The 10,217-nt window shown below is 43.1% G+C and overlaps 2 protein-coding genes across 2 annotated transcripts; one reads left to right on the top strand and one right to left on the bottom strand.

Moving 5' to 3' along the window:
• Positions 1-772: 772 nt before the first annotated feature.
• Positions 773-3,955, top strand: rpl6 (ribosomal protein L6). The gene is made up of 6 exons (XM_061260170.1): positions 773-954; positions 1,732-1,830; positions 1,921-2,064; positions 2,531-2,579; positions 2,962-3,146; positions 3,773-3,955. The coding sequence occupies exons 1-6, from the start codon at positions 802-804 to the stop codon at positions 3,923-3,925; spliced, it is 783 nt and encodes a 260-aa protein (XP_061116154.1). The 5' UTR covers positions 773-801; the 3' UTR covers positions 3,926-3,955.
• A 179-nt stretch (positions 3,956-4,134) lies between these two features.
• On the bottom strand, positions 4,135-10,195 carry polb (polymerase (DNA directed), beta). The gene is made up of 14 exons (XM_061260168.1): positions 9,983-10,195; positions 9,432-9,489; positions 9,122-9,188; positions 8,844-8,918; positions 8,574-8,632; positions 8,314-8,363; positions 8,177-8,228; positions 7,985-8,039; positions 7,633-7,705; positions 7,214-7,284; positions 6,763-6,849; positions 5,308-5,378; positions 5,086-5,225; positions 4,135-4,922 (listed from the first exon to the last, which is right to left on the bottom strand). The coding sequence occupies exons 1-14, from the start codon at positions 10,041-10,043 to the stop codon at positions 4,828-4,830; spliced, it is 1,014 nt and encodes a 337-aa protein (XP_061116152.1). The 5' UTR covers positions 10,044-10,195; the 3' UTR covers positions 4,135-4,827.
• Positions 10,196-10,217: the final 22 nt, after the last annotated feature.

Genomic DNA, 10,217 nt, shown 5'->3' with positions numbered 1-10,217 from the left:
ACATTCTAATCATGTTTTTGTATATTGCTTGTAATTTAGCTTGCTAACTAGCTACGGTTTTCCGGAACGTAGTATTCCGAACAAGCTAGCATTTGTATGGTGAATGTGTTTGAAAGCTAACGTTAGCTGCATGCCCTGTCAGTGCCATAACCCCGTTCTTACTGGTAAACATTGATTTTCTATCTGACCTTAGTCGCAGTTATTTTCGTATGGGGTACGATATGCTGTTAACTAAAGCAATGACTAAGGCAGTATTATGTTAGCTATGCGTCTAGCTGGCCGATTACGTCTTGGCATTTCTGCTTGGCTAGTTCGCAAAGGAAGCTAATGTGTGTACACGTGATTTAAATGGTGAAATGTGCGTTGTCTTCATATATTGGGTATACTGGAATGCCTAAATATATTTTTCGTGAGTGTATGGTCTAATCTGGTTAACTTTTTGTTATAACGTTGCCGAGTGTGACCAGTTTGATAGGTCACTAATGGATAGCTGGTTTTTAGAATTCGTTTTTATGTCAAAACCTTCCCTGAGTTGGCTCTGTGGGCTACACGGGGGGCTCGGTTTCAGAAGGTTTTAGTCACCCCGCGCGTACGGGAAATCTAAGGGCATTTCTCCCCAGACTCTGTCCTAAATGTCTCCCCAGACTCTGTCCTAAATGTCTCCCCAGACTCTGTCCTAAATGTCTCCCCAGACCCTGTCCTAAATGTCTCCCCAGACCCTGTCCTAAATGTCTCCCCAGACCCTGTCCTAAATGTCTCCCCAGACCCTGTCCTAAATGTCTCCCTGCTCTGGTCCTATAGATGGCAGAGGGAGATAAGAAGAAGGTGGCGAGGAAGAAGCAGCACACGAGCAGGAACCCCGTCCTGGCTCGAGGGCTGGGCCGCTACTCCAGATCGGCCATGTACAGCCGCAGGGCGCTATACAAGAGGAAGAACAAGGCCCCCGAGACTAAGGTGGGTGCAGGTGTGTGGTACAGGTGTGTAGGGTAGCTGGTTTGGGATCATTGTCATGGCTTGGGGTGGTAGAGAAGTGTAATTAGGGTAAACGGTGTGTATAAATGCAACGAGAGGCTACGATTGTGGTCAGAATCAGAAAAACCCATTAAATTTTGCAATTAATTTAAATATATAAGTATAATTGGTAGGGTTCTGGGATTGTAAGCCCTAGGTTGCTGGTTTCATTCCCAGATAGGATTGCTGTTGCAAACTTGAATGAGGTACATTACATTGGTTATTTAGCTGATGCTTTTTAAGGGCTTTGCTCAAGGACCCAGCAGCTGCACTGATCTTATTGTGGCCACACTAGGGCTTGAACCACCAACCTTCCAGGTCCCAGTCAAGCACCTTAGCCACCTTGGTGCACTGGGTGAAAGTCCAGCTGTGAGAATGGATGCTCTGTAAAAATACTAAAGTTGTGCCAGCTGCTCTGAATGAGACTAAACACCAGTGATGTAAGGCCTGTAGTCTTGTGCTCTATATGCTGTGTGCATCATACAGGTTTGTAGCGCACGCTCATTTTAGCTGGAAAGTGACTTTGGTGTAGGAATATTTTATTATTTCTCCTACTGCTTTGCTACCTAAAGCATAGTAGAATATTAGTCACAACAGCAGTCGTAGTAATAGTAGGTACATGTCCTTTATGTAGAATGACAAAGTTTGAAGTATTACGCTGTGTTCGTTTAGGGATGTGAGAAGCTATATTCTTGATGTTTGTGTGTGTTTGTGTCTCAGGTTGAGAAGAAGCTGAAGGAGAAGGTTTCGGCGACAGTCACAAAGACTGTTGGAGGAGACAAGAATGGCGGCACGCGTGTGGTAAAGCTGCGCAAGATGGTGAGTATTTGAGCCTCGGCCTCGGATCTGTGGCGTCCCCCAGAGGTGGAAGAGGCTGACGTGTGTTTGCCCCCCCCCCCCCCCCCCCAGCCCCGTTACTACCCCACAGAAGACGTCCCACGGAAGCTGCTCAGTCACGGGAAGAAGCCTTTCAGTGAGCACAAGAGGAGGCTGCGCTCCTCCATCACCCCCGGCACCGTGCTCGTCCTGCTCACCGGCAAACACCGCGGCAAGGTGGGGACCCTGCTACGCATACACACACACACACACACACACACACACACACGCGCGCGCGCACTCACAAATACGCACACAAATACGCACGCAAATACTCTCTCATACACTCTCTCTCATACACTCTCTCTCATACACTCTCTCTCATACACTCTCTCTCATACACTCTCTCTCATACACTCTCTCTCATACACTCTCTCTCATACACTCTGGGTCAGCTTGGGAGCAATTCATGAAGTGAATTTCTCACTGACTACAAATGGGATTATGGGGAAAAACTCACAAAGCATGTAACTGACTTTAGTATTTTAATACTAACAAAGTCCCCTGGAATTACCTGTTGCTTTGGGGATTTGGGATTGATTGCGTAGTTTCTCGCATTGGGATGACTTCCCTGCTAAGTAAGGACGGACTGTGACAGAAATGGTGATGTTCAGAGTGATAATTTGGTCCTCTGGTTTTTCAGCGTGTGGTGTTCCTGAAGCAGCTGTCCAGTGGTCTTCTGCTCGTCACCGGTAAGAACAGTCAGCTTGTGCATGGTGTTCAGACCCAAAATATCTCCACCAGAGACATAATCTCATTTCACTCTGTACATTCTCTTGTATCATCCTCTACCAAACTCAAAAAAAAAAAAAAAAATTATTGAGGTGTGGACCCTGGAATCTTTAAAGCAAAACTTTAAAAAGAAAGGTCAAACACTTAATTCCAACGCGGACATTTAATTGCCAGCGGCAGGAAAGCTGCCTTCGGTAGGGCTTTGAGAGAATTGGCACAACTGATTAAAAAAAAAAAAAAACGTGAGCCTTGATGACGGTGCTCTTGGAAAGGGTGTGTGGCTGTTTGGTGCTGTTGCTTTCGGCTCCTTACCCCCCCCCGCTCCCCCCATCGTTCCCACAGGCCCCCTGGCCCTTAACCGCGTGCCCCTGCGCCGCGCCCACCAGAAGTTCGTCATCGCCACCGGCACCAAAGTGGACATCTCCGGCATGAAGCTCCCCAAGACTCTCACCGACACGTACTTCAAGAAGAAGAGGCTGAGACGCCCCAAGCACCAGGAGGGCCAGATCTTTGACGTCGAGAAGGAGGTAAGACACACTTGGTAGTCTTGGTGTGTCCAGGAAGCTAGGGGAGTTCTGTTGGTGCATCAAACTGAGGGCGCGAACTGCAGCCCACCCTGGTCCTGGAGAGCCACTGGTTTAAGGCCCGTCTGCAACAATAACTAAATATGTTTTAAGTCCGGTGGATGGCACAGTCCACACCACTACTATAATGATAAACGATATTGTTGGGATCACATTCAGAGTAATTCTCTTCCAGCTGCATGAATGATGAAACACTCACAGCCAATCAGAATCAATCAGAATTTACAGGGTGTCATGCTCTGCCGAGTCTATTTACTGAATGTTATCGTTCATCAGTGTAAGTTATTGTTATAATTCTTGGTGCAAACAGGCCTTTAGGCCAGGCTAGTTAACAGGATCTGATTGGGTGGGGAGGCCAGCTGTGCTCTAATATGGTTTGTGATTGGCTGGTATGGGCTGTAACTGGTTCTCTTGGGTAGTTTATTTCAATTAGCCAGAGACCCCACCTAGCAGGAGGCTATCTGATTGGCTGGCTCTTTTGTAGCTGGGGCTTCTGATTGGCAGATTTTTTTAAATGGGACTGATTGGACAGCGTTTTGTAACTTGGGTCTCTGATTGGTGTTTTGCAGAAGTACCAGCTGACAGACCAGCGTAAGGAGGACCAGAAGGCCGTGGACTCACAGCTGCTGCCCCTCATTAAAAAGGTCCCTCAGCTGCAGGGCTACCTGCACTCCTCCTTCAGCCTGTCCAACGGAGTGTACCCCCACAAGTTGGTCTTCTGAGCACGCTCAATAAAGCCCCGTTTACCATAACTGCCGTGTCTGTGATGTGTGTGCATGCTAGCTGAACTATAGCATGTTCATATCATGTCAGGTTTAACTGCTGGATTGTGCAGGGAGTCCACTTGGGGTAGTGCTGGGTTTTTTTTTTTTCTTTCTCCATTAAATCCAGCCAGTACCGGTACCAATGAGGGACAAACGGCATCAAAAGATTGCAAATAGTTTCATTTATTTTTTTCTATATGGAATTAGTACAAGTCCATTTCATCTCTTTGAATTTACTATAGGCTATTATATTTTGCTATGTAATACACACAATACCAAATACACAGCTCTGAGTATGAAAGCAATACATCTAAAACTAAAATGAAAAGCAATACATTAAAATGAAAAAAAAATTAAAACATCCCTGTGAGGAATGTTGAAACTGTTGAAACTGTTGAGGACAGAGGCCCACAATCTGTCGGCAAACATTCCAGGCTCTCGTACCACGGTTGTATTGGCTTCCAAATTGCTGATTTTATGTTAAAGGTTCCTGAATTCCATCGCCATGGTAATCTTCAGAAACCCTTGTAAACTGCCTGGGACAATGCATGAAGCTCACGTTATTAATGACCTTTTGGTGTGCTCGAGTGCACTGACAAACGAGCGAATCTGTAGATTAAACCCGCCAAACCCTTACATATCGTATTTGGGAACTGCCATGTTGAATAAGCACAGGCGTTGCTTGGCGAGTAGTGCGCTGGGTTACAGTCCGCCACAAAATCACCGCGAACATGAAAAGGTTCGCGCACTGGCACAAACTAGCAGTGGACGCACTTTAAATGAACATCTTAAAAACTGGAGACCAAAAGACGATGTGACGAGGACCAACAGGGAGTTCCAGGATACGTCTCATTTTCGTCTCACTCGCTGCGTTCTTTGGGCTCTCGGTATTTCCACTGGATGTAGTCGAAGATGTCTTTCTCACTGTCGACCGGAAGAGGCTCCCCGGCCATCCCTGCAGGAAACGCAGTTAATGTAAGGGGCCTTTTCCATTTCAATTTTACGTACAGTCCACATCATGTGAATCTTTTTACAGCATCACAGTTCTGCTATAATAATAGCGCTTTGGCTCGCTCTTTGGTTATGAAGCGTTGCTGACACCTGTCTGTGGGACTCACCGGTGACCCCCAGTGGTCGGATGGTGTACTCGTTGAGAGTGAAGCCCTTCTCCAGGGCGTGGGTCCTCATGTTCTTGTTGAAGATGTCACTGCCAGTGAAGTACAGCACTCCACAGTAGTACTGATCCTTAGGGATTAACCTGGGGTGGGGGGGTCTATTATTACACAATGATCTAAAACACACACACACACACACACAGACACAAGGTGGACGCGGCGTACCTGATATCAATCCGCCGATGAAAATGCTCTTCCTCCTCCTCTTCCTCACCTGGAGCGAGCTGACACACACCCTAGCACAGATCACAGAGAGAAACTCAGACATTACACACCGACAGGAAGCACAAATATGTGGACAAGTCAAGTCATGGATTAACAAGGGGATAGAGAATGCATGTAAAAAAATATATATATATATATCATACAGGATATTATTAAAATATAGAACAAAAAGAAAATAAATATAAGATGTATAAAAATAAATGATTAAGTAGTAGGAGCATAATCACAAACTATTGGAGCAGTATAGGAGTAACACTTGATGATAGACATCAATATGTACAAATAATATTGCATTCAATTTGTTGAAGGTTACTTGTACGGTTCCACAAGGATCAGTGTTAGGCCCTAAACTGTTTATATGTATATAAATGATATTTGTAACATGTCTAAATTGTTCAATTGTGTTTCATTTGCTGATGACACTAACTTATTTTGCTCTGGGAAAAGCTGGGAACAGCTTCTGAATTCAGTAGAAAGGGAATTGAAAGCCTTAAAGAGATGGTTTGACATGAACAAACTATCATTGAATTTAAATAAAACAAAGTTTATAATATTTGGTAATCGGCCAATCAACAATCAAGTAAAAATTATGATCAATGATGTTGAAATAGAAAGAGTGTATGAAAATAAATTTTTGGGTGTGATAATTGATCATAAACTAAGTTGGAAACCACACATAAATCAAACAAAAATGTCAAAATCCATTGCAAAATGATTTTAAACTAAAGATATCTTGAATCAGAACTCACTATATATATTCTATTGTTCTCTAATAGTTCCATACATTACCTACTGTGTGGAGGTATGGGGAAACACATACAAGACCAACACTAATCCAGTTTTCATGCTGCAGAAGAGAGCTATATGAACCAAACAACAAATTATTTATTAACTCTTATGCTTTAAAATGTTGTGATCTTGTTGCTCTTAAAACTGCACAGATAATGTACAAAGCACAAAATAATATGCTTCCTAAATGTATTGAGTGGCTGTTTGAAATTAGAGAGAGCCTGTTCACTACTACTACTACAACTACATGAGGAAGGATTTTGTGGTCGCTGTGTGGAATAGCTTGCCAGGACATGTCGTGGAGGCAGAAACACCGGGGGTTTTCAAGACCAGGCTTGATACGGCGCTAGATACTATTTCGCTTTTAGACAAACTAAACAGTAGGTACCCTTTAGTGGTAGGAAAAGGCGAGCATCGCTGGGCTAAATGGCCTGCTCTTGTCAGTATGTTATGTTAACTGATCCTCCTATAACCTCCTATATGCAGACAAACACGTAACAAAATATTGGTCTTATAAGGTTTTTATGTCTTATATGATATAATTTTAGTAATAGAGCCAGAATACCCTTATAGATACCTAAATATAATATAGGTGGTATTTCTCACCATGAATTTGGTGTCTCCTTTGGACAGAGTTTCGGTGATGAAGCCGGCTGACTCCAAGTGTTCCACCACAGCATGCAGCAGCTTGGGCTATGAGACGAGATACAGAAACACTTTAAAATGCTTTCAGCTGATCAATATTACCACAAAAATCCTGTAAAAAAAGAGTTCAGGTTCCGCCTCCCCTGAACACAAACAAGTGAGGGTTACAATGAACTAAAAACGAGTATAAAAGTTGTGTTAAACCCTTGTCACGCTTTCAGTCCCATGAGTGCCATATGGCACTCAAGTGTGACCACTGTAACATCTCAACAGTGCCAGATGTGTACTTCTCCCTTTTCAACCAAGCAAAAATGACTGCTATTGTTTTCAGCCCTTATTAAACCCAACTCAATTTTCTCAGTTCTCAACAAAGCCGAAACCCCTTGGGATGAAAGAGGGTTCTGGTCCTTACCTGTTTTTCGGACTCAGAGGTGAAGTCAGGGTGGGTCAGCAGGATATCAATATCACCACTGGATGCCGCTCCTGGGGGAGAGAGACGGAAACACCCATGACTGCGCGCTGGACAGCAGAGCAGGGGAAAGCCCCAGAACCGGGTATGACCAGGCCCCTTTCACACCGGTACAGAACCACGTTTCCACAGACACGGGTCTTCACTCTAACACTGGGCTACCTATTTCTATTTCTATTGGACATCAGCAAACCGTGATTGTTCTCTGAGGTCAGCTTCAACAGAGAGTCGGTCCACAGCTTAAGAATGTGTGACCACTGGGTCTCTGCTTGTAAAGATCAGTGGGTAACCGTGGAAACACCTTAACCATCTGTTAGTGTTAGTGTTAGTGTGAGAGTGGGGGGTGTGAAGATGGGCCTCACCTCTCCTGTAGCTTCCGCAGATGGTGCCGATGTACTCAGGGTCCAGCGTCTCCAGCTCAGCCAGAATCAGGGCCTGAGAACACAGAACACAGGGCATAGAACACAGAGAACATAGTACGCAGAACATAGAACACAGAATATGGTGTTCAGATGTGACTTACTGAGGTGAAGCCTTGGAACACCTGTACCTGAGTCTATCACCTTCACTGCACTCAATGCAATCATAGTACTTAGCAGAAAATGTGTAAAAATGTGTATTCAATTATATATGTTACGAACCAATGCATACCATCAAATATGAAAAATGTTGTTCTGAATAAATTATCACACAAAAAAATCACACGTCTTTCACCTCCATCTTCTCCATCTCAGCACGGGGAATCCTCTTCTCGAAATCCTCAAAATACCTGTAGAAAGAACCGACAGGGCAGTGGCTATGGGGACTGAATAAGTTCATACAAAATACAGAGAATTACTGGTGTTTATTAATACTAGAGCAACACTTATTCTTTAAACCGACATGTGCACACAGAATCTCACTCACTTGAGTCCAATCTGCTGATGGTGATTGAGTTTGTGCTCAATCTTCTTCAAATCTGAAAGAGAAACAGCATTCGATGAGCACAGCCAAAACCAAAATTGTGTTGGGCAGCCATTATCAAGAGAACAAACAGAACTAACCGTCCAATGTCTTCACCCCATCTTCAAAAAACTTTCGAGCAGCTGCAGGTCTACAGAGAGGAGACAGAAAGAGAGAGAGATATTAGCACAATGTTTCAATTTCATGTTTGTATTACTATTCCTGTTCCTGTTCCTGTGTGCACGCTTTGGCAATATCTACAAATGTATTTCAAGCCAATAAGGGATTTAGAATTTGAATGGGAGAGAGAAACATTTTACAAAGGCTAATATAACATTTCACAACAATAAAAGAGTTGTACCCGATGCCTGTAACTCTGGTCAGGAAGGTGATGGAGGAGCTGGTGTCATCGTTTCGAATCTGCACAGCATTCAAATATTCATTTTAAGAAAACACACTGACATAATGCAACATTCTCTTAAAGGCGCTACACATGTTCTATACCAAAACCAGGTTTTTCTTGCTCAAACAGCAAGAAAAACCACTTGAGTTCACATGAAGTACTGAGGTATTCCCCCTCTAATTAGAACATGCATTCGGCTGAAAAAAAGAATGCAACGATGTCAGTCACCTTCTCGATCTTCCTCAGTTTTCCTGTGGTTAGGAACTCATCGATCTTCTCTGCGATCTTAGCTCCTACGCCATCCTGTTAACAGAATAAAACATCGGAAACAAATTGGACAGGAGCATAAAACAACACAAGACGAATACATTGTACACTAAAGTCAATAACTCAGGCATGTCTCTCAATGAGGGACAGAAAAACATTGAGTGTGGCAGTAAACATATCTTCACTGCAACATTAATGACAGGCCGTGTACTGTTACACGACATTTCTGAGAGTCTTACCAGTTTCTTTGCCTCTGTACCATTTTTGATCTTCTCAGGATATTTAGCGATTACCGAGGCAGCTTTCCTGTAAGACAAAAGACGATGAGTGTATTGGCAAGCTTCCCCCAATTTGAACACAAAGAAATGGATTTAAATTAATGTTCTTCAGATTTTGTAAACGTATATACAGATCCCTTTTCCACTTGCTGTAAGCGCAAAACGATTTTAATTAATTTCCTTTTTGCTCTCTATAAAACCAGGGGAATATGTCCGGTCATGTCCGTATTTAGCTGTAATTCATGCAATATGTCCCAGAGCAGCATCTCACCTGTATGCATTGTATTTGTGGATTGCCCTGTTCACATTACGCTCATAATTGGCCAACTCTGGAAAGAAAAAAGCAGAGATTGTGAGACGTTAAAATAAAATAACTTGTACTGTAACGCTAATAGGGTGCGTAAGTCACTTGGTTTGTCCAAATATCTACATACATGTATATATGACAGCGCAACATTGATTTAGAATTCTACGAGTCTACATGTCAAAACTAGATACAATAACATGAATATTAAAATCAGCCAGCTGTGCAGTTAGCCATTGTGCCACTTGGGATCAGATTCAACCAATGGGCTTTAAATGACCTAAATGACGGCTTGGGATATTTATACAACTTACAATTTTTAGAATATCTCCTTGTTTATTTCATCACAGATCGCCGATTTAAAAAACACCAACGCAATGCAACAATCCACTGTACATTCGACAATAATCGGTTAACATTTGCTAGCTGATTTCCGCATAACACTGTTAGCTAGTTTGCTAGCTAGCTAGCTAACATACACAGCGATTCATTTTGTCCTGCAACGTCTCACCGCATACCTATGAGAAAGTCTGTGATTCCTTCGTTTAACGATTCTTGTGGAGCTTTCCTTTTACTCATGGTTGCTCACACTATTTTTTTATAGCCCTAAATAAACGGCTATACTGTATACATAAACTAGGCTACTGTATATCTATCTATCCACTTACAAAAGAGTCTTGGTCATTTCAAATAATAGCCAGCAAGCCACTAGAGAACAAAAAGATCACGTTTTGCACAAGGGCGGGGCATAAC

The sequence above is a fragment of the Conger conger genome, chromosome 11 (assembly GCF_963514075.1).
Source record: "Conger conger chromosome 11, fConCon1.1, whole genome shotgun sequence".
In the NCBI taxonomy this organism is placed as follows: Eukaryota; Metazoa; Chordata; class Actinopteri; order Anguilliformes; family Congridae; genus Conger; species Conger conger.
Note: the sequence above shows the minus strand (reverse complement) of the source record. Positions and strands in the feature narration are given on the sequence as shown.